The sequence below is a fragment of the Martes martes genome, assembly GCF_963455335.1.
Source record: "Martes martes genome assembly, chromosome: X".
Taxonomy (NCBI): domain Eukaryota; kingdom Metazoa; phylum Chordata; class Mammalia; order Carnivora; family Mustelidae; genus Martes; species Martes martes.
The window spans coordinates 85,268,663-85,290,652 of record NC_137897.1 but is presented as its reverse complement, the minus strand read 5'-3'; the positions used below and the strand labels follow the sequence as shown (position 1 = coordinate 85,290,652).

Genomic DNA, 21,990 nt, shown 5'->3' with positions numbered 1-21,990 from the left:
GTACACGAAGGAGAACCAGTGGCTCAATTATGGCTCCTTTGGAAAATCCTAAACTGGTTTCTGTTCGGCTTCATAATTTCACATTTACTGGTCCGGGTACCATGGGTGTGTGTGTGTGTGTGTGTGTGTGTGTGTGTGTGTGTGTGTGTGTGCGTGCGCGCGTGTGTGTTGTAGGGAGGGAGAAGTAGACGCAGGGTGGAAAGCCAAAACATGAAAGCAAGCAGAATTTTGTTTTGGATGACAGCCAAACTCTGATTTTGTCCCCAAAAGATTACTCAGAGATTAACCATTAGAAAAGCAAAAGCTTTAGGGATAGAAACAATAGGAAACAGATAGAAATCCATGTCTCATTCACATTGTCAGAACAATGGTTTGGGAAGGAAACTGGCCCAAGTGTCTCCCAGACAGGAATGGTCCCAGGGGGCCAGTGATGAAGCTATAACAGGCTCACGGCCGTGTGAATTGCCACACATTCTGAAGACATTTTTTTAAAGGTTTTATTTATTTGTTTGACAGAGAGAGAGAGAGTACAAGCAGGGAGAGCAGCCAAGGGCTGAGCAGGGAGCCTGATTCAGGGCTCGATCCCAGGACCCCGGGATCATGACCTGGGCTGAAGGCAGGAACTTAAGCGACCTGGGTGCCCCTCTGAAGACATTTTTTAAATTAAACTTTTTATTTTGTGATAACTTTAGATTCACAGCCATGAAGTCACTTCGAAGACTTTTCCTGAACTGTTCTGTTTTCCTGTCTCTGCCAATATAACCCTTCCCTCTTAGGACAAGTAAGGAAGAAATTCCTAGAGAACTTTCTGCAGTAATGGGGGTTGTCCAACCATCAGGAAAAAAGTGTGTGAGAACCACCTCAAAATCCTGAGAGAAGGGTGCCTGGCTAGTTCAGTTGGAGGAGCTTGTGACTCTTGATCTCCGGGTTGTGAGTTTGAGTCCCACGTTGTGTGTAGAAAGGTCTTAAGTAAGATAGACAGACAGACAGAACAATCTTTAAAACAAACAAACAAAAAAGCCTGAGAGAATTATCAGCACTTCAAGTCAGGAAATCAAATAATGCCAAAATACAGAACAGAATAAAACAAAGCCTAGCTACATGGCCACTTCTACCTGACTAGACTTGACCTGCTCTCTCAAGCAGGCTCTTCACAGCTGGGTTTGAAGATAAGCTCCAGTTTGTTCATGTCTTTTTCTCTTTCTCCCTGAAAAAGGTCAGAATGGTCTCTGGTAAGCCTCTTCTGTTCCTTTGTTTAGGAGAACAACTTTAAAAGAGCCATTACCCTCAAATCCAGATCACACATTGCCACCCCCACACCCAGAGAGAAAGCACAAGGAGGGGCAGAGGGAGAGAGAGAAGCAGGCTCCCCACTGAGCAGAGAGCCCAATGCGGAGTTCAAACCCAGGACCCTGGGATCAGGACTCGATCTGAAAGCAGATGCTTAGCCAACTGAGCCACCCTGTCTTAGCAGACTTTGATATTTTCCTCAAAGCAGCTTTTAGCCAAATGTTTGCAGCCCGCTGAGCTTGACCACACATTCCCTCTCCCGCTCTCTCCTTCCTTTTTTCCTCCTGTTCATCTTCCTCTCCACTCTGCCCCCACCCCGTCCCTACTCCCCTGCCATCTCCAAAAACTCCATCCTCACTGTCACCCTAAATAAAACCCTGCTCCTCTCTGGCCTTGGTTTCTCTGTCTATAAAACAAAAGCCTTAAACAAGGTGAGATTCTGGCAGACGATCAAAATCCTTGAGGGTTTTTGTTTGTTTGTTTGTGTTTTGAATCTTTTTTTCTGCCCTTACCCTATGTCCAGGGTCTCAGGCCTGGTACCAAAGAACAGCTTTTCACTTTGTTCTCACCCTCATGAATCAGAGAACTTCTTGTACTTGCTGCTCATCCTGGGTCAGCGACCTTTTCTCTTGCAATTTCTAGCCCCGTTGAACTCCCTCCCTTTAGTATCATCGGTAGGACACCCACCAGCCAAACTGTCATCTCTGTGTTCCTTTGGCAAAACTTTGCCAAATTCCAGAAAGGACAGAACAATCTGTAATGGTCTTTGTGGAATGTGAGTGAAAAAGACATATAAGCCATTGTGGGAATGAAAAATATTTGCACTGAGAATCCCATCTGTGTACATGATAATAAATTGATGCAAAGTCTTATTTGTGTGAGATTTTCTAGTGATGTACCAGCATGGAGTCTTCTTAGATTTGGAGAGTTATGTTCTTTTTCTCTTACTCCAGCTCCTGTTCTCTCTCCCCTTCTCCCACCAATGCCTCCCCCACCAATAGAATAATAATGATTCCCAAAGCTCAATTTGCAACACGTGTGTCCAAGATCCCCTGTCATTTCTTTTTTTTTAAAGATTTTATTTATTTATTTGACAGACAGAGATCACAAGTAGGCAGAGAGAGAGAGGCAGAGAGGCAGAGAGAGGAGGAAGCAGGCTCCCTGCTGAGCAGAGAGCTCAATGTGGGGCTGGATCCCAGGACCCTAGGATCATGACCTGAGCCGAAGGCAGAGGCTTTAACCCACTGAGCCACCCAGGTGCCCTCCCCTGTCATTTCTAACACTGAATATAAGGATCTAACAGCCTGCAAAAGATTTTTTAGTTTGTCACCCTTCCTTTACCCCAACAGTTGCCCCCAAAACACAATGTTATTTATTTGGCTTTTTGCTTTAGGGTCTAGTCTTCATTCTTTCCAATTTCCTCTGCCTTCATGCTCCCTCAGCTCCTGGGAGAGGGGTGGGTAAGAGCTTGGTGGGTTCATCATGTATCGAACCCTTGCCTAGAGAGCAGTGGTTCTATAATTTAGACTACAGGACTCTAAGCATTCATTAGGGACCACAGCATTCATTCATTCATTCATTCATTCATTCATTCATCCGATGAGTGTTTAATGAGCCCCTTCTACATGCTGGCCACTGTTTCGGGCTAGAGATCTAGCAGTGAGAGCAAAACAAAACCCTCACCTCTGGCTAACATCCTGGTACTCTCATATACTGTCAGTTATCCTACAAAATGTCCAGGATATCTATCTGTACTCTGCCCTATGATCTCATGCCATTGGCTCCATTGAGAGTCTCAGTGCATTTTATCTGGACTATCCTTAGGTCCCATCTCTTCCTTTCCAGTCCACCCTATACATGATTAGGGATCAATGTTTGGAAACACAGTTCTGATTATTTCCCTGCTTTACAAAAAAAAAGCCCTCAAAGGCTTCCACACCTTCTCCTCTGTCACCTACTGAATAAAGTTCTCACCCCTTATTAGCCTGTCATTTCAAGTGCTTCATGATCTGGCTGCAACCCACTTTTGGAATGCTATCCTTCAACTGTTCCCTTTTATGGACTCTATGTTCTCTGCTACATATTCTCAACTTGGAAATGGCTGCCTGGAATATTCCTCACCAATTCTGCCTGTAAAAAAAATTCTGTCCACCCATCATGGCCCAGGTCACAAACCCTCCCCCACCAGTTCTCTTTCTCTTCTTACTTTTCACAGCAATTGATACTTTTCCTGTGGCCTCTGTCCCACCTTGTGTTGCAGGCTAGTACCTTACTTGTTACACATGAGATTCCTGGGGACAAGAAGAACACTTTATTTCCCTTTTTTTTTTTTTTTTGGCTGTTTGCTCCCTCCGAGGTTTGTCAGTGATGCTCACCCAGTCTCATGGAAGGAGAGAGAGAAATCTCAGCGTGTCGTCAAAGCTACTCTTCCTTCATATCCTCATGTGGCTACTGGTGTGGGTGGACATGTAGTTAATTTAGGATCAGAGCTCAGGTCATCGCTACAGTTCATGAAAGGGCTGTAGCCGTGTGTGTCAGTCCCTTCCTGCCTTCTCTCTGGTGGCTTTGGGGGACTGAGTTCGTCCTTGTCATTTTGCAGAGACATTCCTACCACCGCTCTCACTATGACTCTCCACCAAGCCGACAGGCTGGAGGTCTGCCCCGCTTTCCTGGGGCCAGAAGCCACCGAGGAGCTCTTATGGATTCCCAGCAAGCATCGGGCACCATCGTGCAGATTGTCATCAACAACAAACACAAGCACGGACAGGGTAAGGAGCACACTCCCTCGGTACCATATCCACAGCAGGATTTCCATGCCTTACCTCCACCTCCCCACCTCCCCTCTCCCCACCATCTTTGGAGGGCTGGACCTAGAAAGGGCACGGTGTCCCATGTATATCAGACAGTCACAAGAGCATCACTTATCATCAAGCCTCCAAGCAACTGTGGACAAGCGACTCCAAGAAACTGTCAGGATTTCCTTAAACACAGCCCGGAAGAGCTTAGTTTCTACTTCCGGTGTATCTGTCTTTATTTAGATCGAAAGGCAAGAAAGCAGTGAACCTGACACAGCCCCCAGCCTTTTTGCAGTTGCCCTAGGGGGTTGCAGGTCTTTGGGGGAAGTTGATTGGATCCTTAAGGGAATGAGAGATTGTTTTCCCATTAGGCACCCGATATTCACAGGTACTCAGCGCCAGACGCTTTGGAAGCTCTTAGCTCCGCACCTTGGAAATAGTGATTCTCATTCCTCAGGGTACCCGGGATTCTTCCCAGGCCCCTTGCTAAAGATACGTATTCTCGGGCCCCACGCTTAGAGATTCTAATTCACATGAGGCGATTGTCATTAGAAATGAGTAACCCAGTAAGAAATCCAGAAACATCCTGGCCAAGCACCAGAAGGACTGATCAAGTTAACACAGACATGCAGCCCCACTCAGCCGACCAGCTGGCTGAAACAGGCACCCACACATGTCCGTGGCCCAAGACCTTCCTGCGCAGAGCTCCCCGGCCTCCACCCCCACCCCAGTAGCTGGGGTTGGAGTGGGGAAGAGAAATTCAATCAAACAATTGACCGCTTCTTACTTTTTTAGGCATCATGTCAACCAGCTCTTCAGAGCAAGAGCTCAGCTGGTTCCCTTTTATGAAACCACAAACATGTTTTGTTTCCTTTAAAGGAGAAACAAATCAAAGCCAGTTCCCTGAACGGGTTAAAAGTAATAAATTATTAAACCAAATGATTGAATAACACGGGTGAAAAACAATCCGTTACAAAGAGCTCCTACTATAAATCTCAACAAAGCTGGTCAAACCAAAGCTGGCTGATCACATCTGTTATGAGTTAGATGTAAATTTCAGATTACAGATAAAAAACATTGAATGGCTTTTGAAACTAACAGGCTTAAAAGAAGAACATGCAAAATAAAACTCTTAATAAAAAATGGTGATATATTAGAAGAATTGGAAATATTTACTATCGATCTGGCTTTGATTTGAAATGTATTATTTTTAAATTCCAAGGCATTCCAATATGAACTTATGAAATGCAGGGGAGTAGGGGGTAAAGATGCAGTTTGATTGTCAATCCGAAATTGTCTCCAGTAGATTCCATTTGCTCTGAAATTATTTCAAAGCCTTAAAAAAAAAAAAAAGAAAAAAACCTGTGGGGTAATGGACTTTGAAAATCCTAAATCCCATAATTTCCACAAGCCTCTTCATTTTAGGGCAGAGGCTCATCCCTTGATTTTTTCTGTCCTACAAAAGGCCCAGCTGGTTTACATTTTTTCATTGCTCCCATTGATTTGGATGCAGTGGTTCTTTCCTGACCTTTCTATTATAGTTCACTGGAGAATCACTTGTGCCCACCCCCCACTCTCATGCCCCAGCTGCATGATTCAAAATCATATCAAGAGTTCATTGGTGGGGAGAAGGCTGTGTTTCCCTCTAAAGCACTGACCTCCCACTCCTGCATCTTAGAGTGTAGGCTCTCACTTTGTCTAGATTGTTTCCTTAGTCGAAATGTTTAGGGGAGAGGAAAGCTGGTTATATAACATTGGGGGTCCTGCTTGTCCTTCTTAGCTTTCCTGCTAACAGATGTGCTCCTCTGGGATGCATCTGCTTGGTCCCCTGCTTAAGTCAAAGAGGAGAAGTGATAGGACTCAGCTATTTTGAACTTGACTCCAGCCTAAATTTGCTTGAAGCAGACTATGTGCCCACCTTGATCACATTTTCTAGAAGGGAGGGTCACTGTCTTCCGTGGAGAGAGGAGGGTTGGGGACAGGAGAAAGAAAACACATCTGGCCTGCTGTCACGTGATTCCATCCCTACCCCTGAGCCTCACAGTTCATGTGTCAACTCCCTGTCCTATCTCCTTGTAAGTTTGGGAGCTTCTCTTGTTTAGGTTCTCAGGTTCTCGGAAATCTTTGCATGGATTGACCTGCTAGAGTGCCTAGGACTCTAGCAGTACTTGCAAAGGACAGGAAAAGGCAGCCAACATCATCCATATTTCCAAATGTGACCCAGTGGACTTGATGAGAAAGAAATAGCCCAATGATTCATCCTTCTGAGGCCATTGTCTTGTGGCCAAATCAGTCAGTTCCTAGAAACGCCCCAAGTGGGGCTCTTTCTCCCAGCCTAGCCCAGCCTCAAGTGATACAACCCACACTAGAGATGTTGTTGATCGGGATGCCGACAGGTCTCGCTGGGTATAATGAGGTGATGGGAATAATGAGAAACACACCCAGTCCCAGTCATGGCTTAAAATCTCCAGAATGTCTCGGCACTTTCAAAAAGGGAGAGAACTTATTCTCAGCCCTCCCCGTTTAAGCCCAGTAGAGTTCTTATACTGGAGCCTAGCTCCATGCCTTACAGTGGGAGCCGGACAAGTTTTTGTTGGTTTGCATGGGAGGATGTTCCTGTGGCCCCTTCCCTTCATCAGCCCCTCAGCCTACAGCTCTCCCAAGGCACCTTAGAAAACATGGATCCTGTGACTTCACTTCCTGCTCAACAGATGTAAGACCACCAAAGGCTATCTCTAGGCTAGGCAGTGATTCACTGCCATGGAATCTCTACAGCCACTGTGAAGTGGGGACCAGAGGATATTGCTGAAGATTAGAGGCATGGAAGGCTCTTTCTTTCATGATCCTTTCCCTCTAGATCTTATATTAGCGCCTTCCTTCTCATGCCAGATGGGAGGCCAGTGCCATTAGCTCCATACCCATCTATGTTGGTGGATCAGACTCTCATAGCCTGGGATATTTTGGAAGGATTTGCTTCAGGATCTGGAAATACTGGCCCTTTGAGAAGAGCAATAGTTTCTGCAGCTAGGCTCCCTGGGCAGCCAACGTCTCTGGGAAATTTTCATGCCAGGAAGCCTATCTACTTGGGCCATAGAGATCTTTTGTAAAACTGCTGGTATTAAGGCTAAATTCTACTAGAGTTTCTTCATCAGGTACCCAGGGCAGAAGGCTAAAGGACCTGAACAGTCACTAACAGGAGAACAGGAACTGAGCTGGTTGTTTTTGTTTGTTTGTTTGTTTGTTTTGTTTTTTGTTTTTTTTTTTTGTTTTGGAGGGTTTTCTTTGGTTTTTGTGTTTGGTTACAGAAGCTGCTCTGTCAACATACATCTTTGAGCCATGAAAAGGACAAAGGATGCCTGATGTTTTAAGGGGTTCAGATCTTGGGTTCTGAGCACAGGGACCTGTTTTGGCTCCCTAGCCTTTAATTTCCAGTCCTGTGTTCTCTTCCAGTGTGTGTTTCCAATGGAAAGACCTACTCCCATGGCGAGTCCTGGCACCCAAACCTCCGAGCATTTGGCATTGTGGAGTGTGTGCTGTGTACTTGTAATGTCACCAAGCAAGAGTGTAAGAAAATCCACTGCCCCAATCGATACCCCTGCAAGTATCCTCAAAAAATAGATGGGAAGTGCTGCAAGGTGTGTCCAGGTAAAAAGGCAAAAGGTGCGTTGGTTGGAAGCCCTGCCTTTGCTTGACTGAGATCCCCATATAGTCCTTCTCGGTGTTCTTTGACCACGAGAAACCTAATCAATCTGCCACAACATTGTAATGATACCAGCTCTAACAATGAACCTCAACCTCCCCTCTCTTGAAGGGCTGATAAGATGGTTCCTTGGAAGAAACTTACTACTCAGAAATAGACTGGGGGTGTGCCTGTGTCTACCACACCTTTGGGCCCACGTAGCCCTAAGTGCCAGACTTCAGCCTGGCTTTTCTAAATTGCAGAGAAATTGGATTATGAGGATTATACAGAAGAACAGTAGAACTGTAGTAGTAGTAGTACTACTACTACTCATAATAGTAGTTTATGAGGATTGTACAGAAGAATAGTAGAACCTGTCACTGATGTCACTGTTTAACTCATCAAACACAATTGCATCCATGAGCCTTTTGAGACAGGGTTGGAGACAGGTGAGGTAGAGTGGAAGGAGCGTGGGTTCTGGGCCTGAGCGAAGTTGCTGTGTGACCTTGGAAATGTGACAAATCTTCCCTGGCCTTCATCAGCCTCATCTGTACAATGGAAAGCTTGGAACAATTAATCTCAAAGCTCCCATCCCAACACTACAACTTTATAATGATATTATTGCTCTATTAAAGATAAAACTGAAGCATATTGAGTGACCAGCCCTGAGTCACACAAATTGATAATAAAACCAAGGTTTCGAATTCAGGTCACTTACAGCCCATTGTCTTTTCCAGGCCAGTATAAAATATTGAACTGATAAGAAAAAAAGCAAATTAAATAGTGGCTTTAATGCCTATGACGTAGAGTAAAAATATAGTCTGTAGTGTTGCGATTGACAATATTGGGGATTGGTAATCAAGCAGTCTAATCTCGGCTCTGCCACTGGTTCCCTATGTAACCTAGAAAAAGTCCCTACACCTTTCTGAGCTTCAGTTTCCTCCTTTGCAAAACAAGAGGGTTAGAGCGGATGATTTCTTAGGGCCTTTCCAGCTCCAATATTCTAGGTGTGAATGAGTGAGTCTGTTCCTTGCACATGAATTTATCTATCATTTCTTACACCTATATGCGGTTTTGTAAACACAGATGAAAAGCCAAAACTTTTTCAAAGTAGGCAGATGGCTAAATTCCTTGAGCTGACACAATTCCTCATGATCAGTAGGCAACCATGAACTTAGCCAACATATATTTTTTTGAGCATCCCCACTATATAACATTCCAATTTTGATCTTGGCCCTTCAGACCAAATCCCATTTCATTCTATGCTTAGGCCTTTAGTGATACAGGTAATTCAAATAAGAAGTGAACAGTTCAACTGAACACAGAACAAGAATGATTAAATAAATGATGGTCTAGCCATACCGTGCCATATTATACAGCCAGCAAAAATCATCGTAGACCAAGATTTAATGGCATGGAAAGATGTTTGTGACAGATTGGTTAAGTACAAAGAGCACGCTAAAAAAACAACATTATGATTTCACTTGTGTTTTAGAAAGTGTTTATAATACACTTAGGCCAAGATAAAAGGCTGGAAGGGCATATGGCAGACTATTAATGATGACAGTCTTTGGATGATTGAACCATAGGTGGTTCTCATTTTCTTCTTTTGGTTTATCTGCATTTTTCAAATTTTTGACAACATGTATTACTTTAGTAATTAGAAGAAGAAGTTATTATTTAAAGAACTGCCCTCCAGAATGCCAACAGACAATACGTTGAAGAATCTGATTGACCAAACTAGTCTCTCTAGAAGAGCTGCTTTGCCACTCCACTTGGGGATGTGGAGCAACTTGCAGAGCAGCATGGCAGGAGACAGTGTCTGTCCCATTCTGTGTACCAGTCTCTCAGTGAGGCAAACAGGGGTGTCTGCAAATTGAGTGATGCCTGATAGTCACTTTGCCTACTGAGAATCACTAGCCACAGATGCCAGGGCACCTGCTCCAGCTCCTCAGAAACCTCAGTACATCAGGAAACATGTACTCACTCAGGCATTTGATCTGGAAATATGTATTACATGCCTATTGTCTGCAAGACACAGTTATAGGCACTCCGAGAGGTGAACAAGCTAGACTAAGGCCACTTGCCAGCATCATCCTTACAACTTAGTGGAAGAGGAAAGACAATGAACAGAAGCAATGAGGTGATTTTAGGTTGGGATGGTATTGTGAAGAAAGACCAAACAGGATCAAGGGCCAGTGAAGGGGAAGGGTGGGGACTTTCAAAAGAGTGGCCAGGGGAGGCTTCTCTGAAGAAGTGATATTTTTTTTTAGATTTTATTTATTTATTTGACAGACAGAGATCACAAGTAGGTAGAGAGGCAGGCAGGGCGGGGTCGGGGGGGGAGCAGGCTTCCCGCCGAGCAGAGAGCCTGATGCGGGGCTCGATCCCAGGACCCTGGGATCATGACCTGGGCCAAAGGCAGAGGCTTAACCCACTGAGCCACCCAGGTGCCCCTGAAGAAGTGATATTTGAGTAAAGCCCTGAAGGAATGAGAAAGGGGAAGATCACGACACCCGCAGACAGGAACTTCAGTTATTTGTGTTGAGAAGGGAAGAGAGATAAGTAGAATTCACTGATGATCCGGCCAAAAGTTTCATTCTGACAAATGATTGCAGGCTCCTCCAGTCATACTTGAGGGCCAAAATAAAGGATGAGAGTTTTCTTTCTCTCACTTGCCCTTGTTCTGGTAGAGACTGGCCTAGCTTTGTGCACCAGCGGCCACCTACAGGATTGTGGAGAACTTCCACTTCCTGAAGGCTCCCCAACTCCTCTCCACCCTCGCACCTCCCCAACATCTGGAATTCCCATAATTACACGCTCCTTTTGGTTTACAGCAGAAAACGCCCCTGTTGAGACTTAAAAGTTATCTGGTTAGGAATAATATGTCACCAGTCATCTCCACCTCCATAGAGAAATGCTTTTTCAATTTCTTGGTTCTGGAGATCTTGGTATATGAGCATTCTCAAAGGAAGCGGAAATGGACAGAAATGACTTGAAGCATAGAAGCCTTCCTTGGAAGGAAATGAAACGAGGGGAACCTGGAGCGAATGGAAGATCAGAAAGCACCTTGAAGTGGACGGTGTGGAATGAGGAGGATGCTGTCCACTGGGTAGCTTGAAAGTCATACTTTGTTTACTCTTAATATTTTCAAATGCCAACCAGGGTTGAGTCACTGATGGATTTTGTTGTTTATAGAGCCCTTCTGCTGAGTAAATTAAACTCTTGGGGAGGGGAGTGGTGCAAGACGACTCTTCGGGACACTGGGAGAACTTTTAGCACATCACAGGTATTTACAGTGCCATCATGGAGATCACATGGCTGTTAGAGCTGTAGTCAGTATTAAGTTGATGCAAAAAAAATTTTTTACGGTTTTATTTATTTATTTGAGAGAGAGAGAGAAAGAGAGAGCATGAGCATGGGGAGCAGCAGAGGGAGAGGGACAAGCAGACTCTGTGCTTGGACTCCATCCCATGACCCTAAGATCATGACGTGAGTCAAAATCAAGAGTCGGGTGCTTAGCAGACTCAGCCATTCAGGTGCCCCTGGTGCAAGAAATGTAACAAATGAACTCAGCTCTCATTTTAAAGGTGAAAAAAAACATAGAGGTCTCTGTACACCCAGAGACTCACTTCTCCCACTTGAAAAATGCTAGCACCCATCCCTTAATTACTAACATATCCCCCAAAAAAGACTGGCCCCACTGAGAATTAAATAATGACAAAGGGAAAAAAGGAGAAAGGAAGCTTGATTCTAGGAGGACCTGCAAACTGAGAAGTCCAACCTGGAATCATCAAGAGAAGATTGGTTTTGTCCTTACACTGCCAAAGTGATGGTGGGGGTGGGAAAGCTAATCAGGTCAGCAAGGGACACACAATAGCAATTTGATTCCAACCTCTGGTTCACATGCATACGTTTGGCTAACAACGAGTCTCCCTAATTGGAGTCACAGATCCAAAGCACCTGGCACTCAGTGCTTTCATCAGAGAATCTTACAGATGAACCTCTGCACATACTCCTGAGTTTTGGGACTGTCCTGGCTTCTCTTTGTTGTTCCTGATTTGAATGTACACTTTAAAGACCCAGCTGAGGAGGGTGCTGATCACGAAGCCAGCAAGGAAACTTAACTCAAGGATAACCAACCAGGAGAGAAACTTTTTTTGTTGTTGTTTTATTTTGTTTTGGGATTTTTTTGTGTCTTTTTGTGTGTTTTTTGTTTGTTTGTTTGTTTATTGGGAGTTGAGGAAAGAGGAGGACAGAGCAGAATAGGAAGTATGAGGGGGCTGGTATCTTTATGCCTGGAAGCCGAAATCCAACAGTTTAGTTTATACAGTAAATGATCCATAGTTGAGGGATTTGACCAGTTTTTTTGTGAGTATGTCTCCCAACCGTTCATTTGGCATAGTGTACATATGACTAATCTGACATCTAGGTTTTGGCGCTGGTGTTGATCCGGTATTATCGTTCCCCTTACAAACAAATCAAAGAGCATTTAGAAATGTCAAGCCAATTCGGATAGATCCTTTGGGCAAGTATATGCACATAAGTGTCATGTATGTTTTCTAAGTATACCTAAGTGATGTCAGGGAAGTTAACCAAGGTGCTCTGTCAGCCTATCTCCTGGGTCTCTGTTGGTAACATGAGCTAAACAGACCATGATCTGGACCCAACCTGGAAAATCCTATATACCCTGAAGTGCCTCAGAGATTTGTACCTGGCGACATTCTTCCTCCTCATGAGGTCTGCTCCTCTGTGGCAGTGGGGGGATCTTGTTTGCTTGGTGGGTCAGTGTTCTGTGAAGCTATGCATTCTGTCACCATGTGGACTTACCTAAAAGGTCATGTGTCCTTTTGTGACATTGTGGCTGTTACAGGGCAGCCTAAACTGAGCCGAGGAGATATGGGTGGGATTTTTATCTCTGTGAGAATGTTCTTGTTGACTGTCCACATTTGATGAGTGTGAGGTGTTATGAATAACGAGATATCTGAATGCCTAGAAGTTCACTTCTGGTTTTGGAAAGCCATGGAAAACCTCTGCTTGCTTCCTGATTCCAGAAGAACTTCCAGGCCAGAACTTTGACAGCAAGGGCTACTTTTGTGGAGAAGAAACAATGCCCGTGTATGAGTCTGTGTTCATGGAGGATGGGGAGACCACCAGAAAAATAGCCCTGGAGACAGAGAGACCATCTCAGGTAGAGGTCCACGTTTGGACCATTCGAAAGGGTGAGCAAGACAATATTGATTCTTTGTTAATTTTTTTGTAAGGGGTGGGGGAATAGGGAAGGAGGGGAAGACTCACCTTAATTTTGCTTCAACTTTTTCCTCTGTTTGGCTCAGTTCTCCTGATTGCTCAGAAACATGACTAACACATCTGTGATTATGGCCTTTAACTTTTGTCATGAACTGTCCAAAAAGCTAAGCATTGACCCTTAGGGTTTGTTGTCTTTCTCACACCAACAAAGGCTGGAGGAGTGCTTCTCCACCCCAGCTGCACATCAGAATCTTTTGGGAGAGGTTTCTATAAATACCAAAAGCCTGGCCCCTACCCTCAAAGACGTTGATGGATCGGCCAGGAATGGGGCCTTGGTGTAAGTGTTTTGAAGCTCCACAGGTGATTCTAATGTGCAGTTAAGGTCACCACCAACCAGACTATAGCCTACCATTCTTTCCAACATGAAGCTCAACCAACATGAAAATCCATTCATGTTGTGTGAAGCTACATCTCTGAAATCATGCTCTGTAGTCTGGGGTAAGATACATTGAAAACATTGCCCCCACTCTCAAGAAGATTTAGAGTCTCATTGAAGGGACAATCCCAGTCATTATGTTCATCCAGTTCCTTTCCTGATTACTCACACTGACTGCCATAGCGGGCTGTGTTGTGTTCCTTGTGATGGTATAGCTCTTCAGGCCATCCCGCAGATATAAGGCTAGTGTTGATCTAGTCTGGTCAGCTTTTCTAGGAATCCAAGTGAAGAGGTAAGATTTCAGTTGGGAAATAATGCACATCCTTTTTCTCCTCTCTCCTGCCTAAGGCTCGAGAGCACTCAAACTGTATTCTGCTTTCGCATCATACAAGTAGCTGGTCTACAATATAGCTACCCGGCCCCATCCAAGAGATGTGACTTCAGTAGGCCTTAGGTAGCACCTCAGTGTGTCCCAAACAGCCAGTGATTCTAATTAAGCACTTGGACCATTCTTTGAAAAACAACTGCCCGAGTGTTAGTGGGGCTTCTTCCTCTTCCTTTTCCCAACCTTTCTTGCCTGAAAGAGTGAGTTCCTCCCCACCCCTGAAAAAATGCTGAACACACGTGTTTCTCATCCGTGTTTATTTTTGGACTATACCAAGGAATGTTGGTTTTCCAGCTCTAACTCCCTAACTCCTCTAGAATTGGTCACCTAGGTCTAAAACCCTGTTCTGTTGGCTTTCCTTGTAGTGGACCCACTATTTTTTCTCCACACCTCTCACTCCCTGGAGGCATGTGGATGTTTTTCAGCATGCTGGTGTAGTGTCTCAGTGACCTCTTGTTCAGTGCTGGGCAGCCAAAGGCTGTGCTTAGTGAGCAGAGAAACACCCAGGCTACAATTACGTGGCCTCTCTAGACCTCTTGAGGATTAAGTAGGCTGGTAACTTGTTGCTCCTTCATTGCGAGGCCATTTTCCATTTGGGTGTTATTCCAATAAACGTTTTTCAGGCAAAGTTGAAACTGTGGGTACCTGCTACCCCCGCCCCTTATTTTGACTTTGCCCATTTTCTGCAAGGGAAACCTAAAGGAGCTCTGAATATTTCCCAAAGGAAAATATGCTTTTCAGTGAGTTTGGGAACAGGGATGGCTTCTCCGTTTACACAAACAACCTGTCTACAGTCCCACTGCTGGCTCTTGCTGCTTGGCCAGAAGGGCAGTCCAGTGGTTTGGCAGGGACATAATCTACCTGGACATGGGAGCAAGGGCAGAATTTCTAATTCCACCTTTGGTGGTAGAGGCTACCACCAGCACCCATGCTCAATTCATGTGGCTTTCCCTAGGAGGGGGTCCCATGGTCAGCAATACTATCTTCAATATCTCTATTCTCTGGAGAACCTAGGAGAGGCCAGTGAGCCAAGGAAACAGATGGAGTCAATTATAACCCTTGAGCCATCCAAGTTCCTGGTTAAGCACATTACACAGCCCAGCTCGATACTCCTAAGCCCCTGTAATGAGATGATATGCTCAACCCAAGCAGAAAAAGGGGGTGGTAATTCCAGATAGAGAGGGCCTGACCACCTGCCCCACTTTTTCACTTGGCCCCAGGCATCCTCCAGCACTTCCATATTGAAAAGATCTCCAAAAGGATGTTTGAGGAACTCCATCACTTCAAGCTGGTGACCAGGACGACCCTGAGTAAGTGGTAACCCTGTGTTTCTTGACTCCCCCCTGGAAAATGCCTCCAGACTTCCATGGAGCAGAGCCCCCAGTAAAGTCTCTTTTCATTCTCAGTGAATATCAACAGGCTCAGGGTCAATGTCAGAAGATGTTCTGTCTCTTTCTCTGGGGGACTTAGCAGCAGAGGGGGTCTCTGAATGTGAGCTTGGACCTGGTGAAGACAAATCCAGATGTGGTCTGAGCATAAGCTTCCTTGAGTTTAGGTTTCCTGACTCTCTTTAATGAACACTGCTAACCCTGGAGTCTCCAAAGCATCAGAGAAAGCTCACAAGATTCCGGAGTTGGTTGGTTCATTTGTGGAGACGTCCCATCTGGAAGGATGAATCCTCTGGTGGTGGGGATGAGAGACAGAGAGAAAGAGAACACATCCCAGTGCAACAAAGCTCTGTTCAGCTCTTTAGAACTGCCCCTGAGTTGTCCTGTTTCTTTAAAAGCATCCAGGCACTCACTGGGGAATACCTGCAGCTCTCCCTCTTTCTATGCAGGATGGAGCCTGAGGACTAGATATTGCTAGGCACTGGGGAAGGGGGGAGTACTTCTGAAGGAATAAAAGACCCAGAATTCTTATCCAAAGGGAATGCCAGTGGGCAAAACAGAACATGAAAATGCCTTCTCTATGAATCAGTCTAGTTCTGAAGAGTTAAATACTTAAGTACTCAGGGAAATCTGCGAGGAAGCCAGGGGGCTTAGTCAAGGAAGGCTTCAGGGAGGAGGTGTGTTTTGAAAGAGAAAGGTGTGATGGGGCGACAGGTCAGGAAATCCATTCAGGGAGAGGGTGCAGCCTAAGAGAAGACTCAGACAGGAGTGAACAAGAAACGTGGGGGTGGGCGGCCCTGGAAGAAACCAGGGAGAAGTTCACGGAGAAGGCAAGTGGCATGGGTAGTTGCTGTAGACTCACAAATGGCCTAGCGAGATGAAAATGGTGCTTCAGGAAGATGTCTCTTGGCTATCAGACAGATTTATCTGTCTGATACTTATACTTTGATGAAGCCGTGTTCCGAAGAGCCCAATATGCCATGTTGAGAAGTTGGACTTGCTTTCCAGACGTGAGAACCCCAGGGGAGGGTTTTAAGCAAGTGAGCAATGCATGCAGGTCTGTTTTTCAGAATGGAGTGCCCACTGTATGGAGTGAAAAGTGAACTCTCAGTGATTAAGTAGTTGGTGGTACTCTGAATTAGGAAGCCCTTATACCATAAAACAACAACAACAACAACAACAAACAAACAAACAACTCTTACATTATATTAGGTTGGTCAGCAGGGAAGGAGAGGTCACTGTGAGGGACACCTCTGAGGTTAAATCATGAGCATCACTACAAAGAGAGAAGTGAGTTTGGAATGACTCCCAACAATAACAACTTTATAGACAGGGTGAATAGTGTTAATTCGGTAATGGGAAACAATGGAGAATAAGCAGGTAGTTGGGGGAAAATGCATTTCACTTGGAACATGTTTAGCTGAAGATGCTTAAAGGCCATTTGAGCAGAGTTTATCCTATGGGCAGCTGGAAATAGGGTTGATGAGGTCACTTGTTTATTACGTAGGAGACTTACAGACGATAAACTGAACAGGAGGGAGGAGAATTCAGACTGAGGGTTGGGAGTCCTTACATGTGAGTTAGGAATAAAAGGGGCAGAGACTAGGATCTGGTACCAGTGATGTGACTTTTGAAATTACCAATTAATTTCAAAGAACACATTTTTGTTTTACCGTGAGCAAACACTGTGCTGGGCACTGGGGTGGAGGGTGGGGCTTGAAAGATGATTGAAATGAACTCTCTGTCCACAACAGGATTTGGGGTGTATAGTGGAAGTAGACAGTGTGTGCCTCCAGCTGTGTGCAACTGAAGGAAGTGGGCACTGAGATGATCCAGCAGGGGTACCTGGGGACAAAGAAAAAGAGGCCCGACCCTTTCTGTCATGTGACCATCAGATCCTGGCACACAGCAGGACTTTGGGGGAAGCAGGTTCCTTGCCCGACCCTTCTTTCCTTTCCCACTGAGTTGGAGAGAACAGAGAAAAGTGAAGGATCCAGGGGAGAAAGGGAACAGAGGCATTGAGTCTGTAAGCAAAGAGGGACATGATCTCCTGTGGCCAGGGAAAGAAAAGAGGTTGAAAATAGATTCTGGATGAAGAGAAGCTTACTGACCTTGGACCAGGAGTTCCCTAGGTTGTAACACCACAAGAACAGGAATCGAAAGACAGAGCAGGATATCCAGTGTGGGCAGTTTGTTACGAAGATTATTGCCATGGCAAGGTGACAGCGAAAGAAGGACAATCTTGACACTCGAGGATCAGGAAAGTCAGAGAAGGACTGGTCCAGAAGAGGGATGATCTAGAGTGATTACCAGTGGTCAGCACAGGGTGTGAACTCAAAAATATATGCTCAACTAGCATGATGGAATGGGGAAGGGGCAAACTGGTAAGAACAGGCTGGAAGTATGGGCACATCTGTGGAGGGAGAGGAGAAAACAGGGAATGGGAGGGATAGCCACAGGAGGGGACTGAGGGGTGCTAAAGGGGGTGTAAGGACAGCATGTGAGCATAGAATAAAACAGAGGTGGGCAGTTGTTAGCAAAAGGTAGCGTGAATAGAGAAAAGAGCAGTAAATAATCAAGTTCCCTAAACCAGTATCTGCCCTCCGAAAAGCAAAACCTCTGTAACATACAGGTACTGCTTTATTTGACCTGGTGCCAAGTGGGCCACCTAATTAGCTCACAACCTGATAGTGGGGCATTTCTCAAATGCTACATACACTGCAAAAACTCCAAGAATAATACTTGGGTTTGACTCTTGAGGCTGTTAGGTATTATTCTTGGGATTCTTACAAATCCTGCGTGTTGAAATGAATGCTCTATGGCCCTTTTTTGTATTTGTCCCAGAAACATGTTTTGGGGGGTTGTACTGTTGAAACCACCTGACGTTTGTATTCTGATCCCCCCACCCCCCAGGGACCAAGTGGGTAAGGATCAGCTAGATTGGTTACACTCCTCATTGGCTCTGTCCTCCTCTTATATGTCTGGGCCATTCTGTGTTTGCTTTGTAGGCCAGTGGAAGATCTTCACCGAAGGAGAAGCTCAGATCAGCCAGATGTGTTCAAGTCGTGTTTGCAGAACAGAGCTTGAAGATTTGGTCAAGGTTTTATACCTGGAGAGGTCTGAAAAGGGCCACTGTTAGATGAGACAGACGGTATTGCAGAGGGTAAAGCAAGAAAACTCAAGCTGCAGCTGGACTGCAGGCTGATTTTGCTTAAGTCAACAGTGTCCTAAAACCCCAAACTCAAATGCAGTTCATTATTCACGCCATGCACAGCATAACTCGCTCCTCTGTGTGGAGTGGTGTGTCAGTCCTCAGACACCTCCTGCCAGGAGACTAGAAGAGTCTTGAATTATTTGTGAAAGGAAGAGGAATAGAACACCACAGCACTGCTCTAGTTTCTGGGAGAATCACATTTCTTTACAGGTTAAAGAGTAAACAAAACCCTAGGGTTTCTATCTAGGAAGTTACTCCAATGAAAGAGAAGAGACGAGAATTTGCTTAGTAGAAGTTGTGAAGTACAGAGAAAATATGTGTATGAAATTATACTCTTTGAATTTTAGGATGTCTTGTGTTTTTAAGAAAAAATTAACTCCCCATCCTCATTGACACAGACGCATGCATACACGGAAGGTTGCGCGCGCGCGCGCGCGCGCGCGCGCACACACACACACACAGAGACTAAATTGCTGCCTTTCTTCTGAGGCAAAGCCAGCATAGTCTCTCCCCTCCTTTCCCTCACCTGGCTCCCAAGTAGCTTTGAAGTTGTGGGTACCCAGGAGGATAAAGAAGGAATTGCAAGCAGAAAGTTCTGCCCTTGGGTCAGCAGTGTGTTTGCTGAAGTCACCAACTATGGTGGCAGGGTGAAGAATAAGAACACCATTTCATGACCACATTGACTTTGAAGCTGTAAATAACTTTTCCCTAGTGATACCACTTCTCTTTTCTCCCTGAGCCCTCGGGGCCCCCGTAAAGAAGTTAGAACTGGGTAAAATCTTCTGAAACTGACTCCGCAGAAGAAAAATAATTGTTGAAAAAAATGGTGACTGAAAGTCAACAAGGCAACCTTCTGTGTTTTCAAGTCAATAGGAGTCCCCGATGAATAGCTCAATATTCACTAATTTTCTTGAGGTCAGAGTTCTATAGTCCAAAATTTAGGTTAAATGATTACATTCTAGCAGCTCCTTAAAGGGGCAGTTTTCCTTCTTCTCCAATTACAGGAGTTCATTTTGACTTTGCAAAGGGGCTCAGTCCCCACAAGCTTCTGAAGGTTGGCTGTTCAGTTAGGAGAATTATTGCTCATTTGGGGAAGTGGACATTCTGACAAGGATCTTTGTTTTAAACCTTCCTGCCGTTCTCATCTCACCCAGCGAGCGGGGATCTGAGTCATGAATCCTGGAGAAGGCTGCTCAGAAAATGTCTATTTGCAGCTTGATACCAGAGCAGAACTTCTCTGTTCAGAGGCCTAGCTTTAAACATCATCTTTGTGGCAAAACTATAAATTCTCCACAAGGATCTCAAGCCTGCCTTCTAGATTCATCCCTTCTGCTGGGCATGAATGAACTCTAATGAGTACTCAGAAGTATCAAGGACGCAGACATCATGTATTTCCCACTCCATGACCATAAGAGAGAGGAGCATTGTTTTCCTTACAGTCGATGACACCAATAGGGAAAAATGTAAAAATCTTTATGGCAACCTGGCATAAAGGAGTCTGTTCTCAAAGAGATACAGGGGTGCCTCGTGGCCCAGGCCTTCATGGGACCAACGCTTCATACCTATGCTCTACAGGAAAGGGAGGGAGGACATCCAGGGCTCAGAGGCCAGAGAGCATTACCGGGGAGGAGGCTGCTGAGTAGCTGCTGCCTCCCTCCCAGAGGTGGCAGCATTTCCATAGTGTGGAAACTAGTAACTGGATCCTCAGGCCAAGTGGTAATTTCCCCTTTGGGATGACTCACCCCAAAGCCTTCCCACCCAGGTGTTCTCTGAAAGCTCAACCATAAGGGAACACCCAGAGAGCTTCCCTAGATAGACTTCTGCCCTCAGGGGCTGGGACACACCTTTCCAAAGTGCTTTGTGAAGCAGGAGCCGGGGAACTGGGCTAGGCCAACAGAGAAACCTTCCAGTGTTCGGTGTGGTGTAGGCAGTAGGGCATAGGGAGAAGAGGCCAAGTCACCTGTAGTTAGGAGAGGAATGGATGTGGTTCTTCTTGTGTATTTATTTGTATCATAAACACTTGGAACAACAAAGACCATAAGCACCATTTATCAGTTGTAGCCATTTTATAGTTAACTCATGTAAACAAGTAAGAGTAAACTTAACATAACAGTATTAGCCTTTTGTTCTTCTCACAAGACATGTACCTAAATAGGGTACTTATTTATGTAGTTGGCATATTTTTTGATTTTTAAATTAATAAAAAAGTTAATTTTGAAAAACCATCTGCAGGAATGCTGTGTGAGTAATTGAGTCCCTGGTCGGTGTTGACCTTGGACCCTGTAGCAGGCGATCAGGGGGTTGTTTCACACTCAGCTCAATGCTCTCTCTCTCCCACTGTGGCAACGTCACTAAGAGTGGGAACTTTGCAGTCAAACTGCCTATGCTTTTAATCCCAGCTCTGTACTTCCCAGCTGTGTTGGTCTCCCCATCTATAAAACAGGGATAATTATGATACTATTGCCTTTTGCTTGCAATCCCGCAGTGAGGCTTAATTTAGCCAGTGCACGTCAAGGGATCAGTGAACATTCATTTATGACCATGGATGTTCAGGAAAGCCATGGCCCAGACAACTGAAGAGATTGGGGACAGAAGGGGGGACAGAAGGCCACTGACTTGGGTTTCAGGACGGCCTCAATTTCAGTCTGCTACACAGGGGGCAAGGTGAGAGTTTTGTCATCTATGTTGATCCAAACCAAGTTGCCTCAAACCCCTAAAGCAGTTAGGTGTGTGCTATAGCAGAAGCCAAGAAAGCTGAAGTATCAGATAATATAGGGACGCTTAAGTGTGCCCTGAGGTGAGCAACACAGAAGTCATTGGTGGTGACGTGCTGGAGGAACGATAGGAGCAGAAGCCAGAAGTGAATAGGGAGATGGGGAATTGGAGACAAAAGTTAGAGTCACTCTGGAGAAGCTTCATTGTAGACAGTGGAGAGATTACATGAAGGAAGTAGCTGGAGGAAGATACGGGGTCAAGGAAAGTTCGGGGTGTTTTTTTTTTTGTTTGTTTTTGATTTTTAAAGATTTATATCTGTATTTCAGGAAGAGAGAGAGAAAGTGTGTGCACAGGCAGGAAGAGGGGCAGAGGGAGAGGGTAAGTAGACTTCCCGCTGAGCATGGAGCCCAGTGAGGGGGCACAATCCCACAACCCTAAGATCAGGATCTGAGTGGAAACCAAGAGTAAATGCTCATCTGACTGAACCACCCAGGCACCCTGGAAAGTTTTTGTTTTGAATATGGGAGATATGTAGCCATGTGTGAGTACTGAAGGGAGAGACCCTATAGAAAGAAAACACTGAAGGTAATGGGGAAAGCAGTGTTGTTATCCTGGTGTAGGAGGTGCTTGGGAAACCATTTCCCCATGCCGAGCCTGGAAACCCAAATCCTTGACCTACTGCTTCGTCTGAATTTTGGCCTCCAGTTGCCCAACCCGTACTGTGTGCATTAGCTGTACCTAGTTCCCCTCATCTCTGTCAGCTTGCCCCACCCCACCCTTATAAAACCCAGCAAACATTCTTCTGGACAATGGACTCTAAATCCCCACATTACTCCAC

General features: G+C 45.2%; 1 protein-coding gene across 1 annotated transcript in view; it reads left to right on the top strand.

Annotated features, from left to right (window-relative positions):
• The window catches only part of CHRDL1 (chordin like 1), a gene marked incomplete at its 5' end in the record, with an annotated part of 113,785 nt that extends 93,131 nt beyond the window's left edge, over positions 1-20,654 (top strand). The window contains 5 exons of the mRNA XM_080795347.1: positions 3,890-4,058; positions 7,536-7,745; positions 12,819-12,955; positions 15,056-15,145; positions 18,232-20,654. Coding sequence (XP_080651473.1) covers positions 3,890-4,058; positions 7,536-7,745; positions 12,819-12,955; positions 15,056-15,130 — 591 coding nt within the window. The 3' untranslated portion in view covers positions 15,131-15,145; positions 18,232-20,654. The remainder of the gene's footprint in view (positions 1-3,889; positions 4,059-7,535; positions 7,746-12,818; positions 12,956-15,055; positions 15,146-18,231) is intronic.
• Between the last annotated feature and the right edge of the window lie 1,336 nt (positions 20,655-21,990).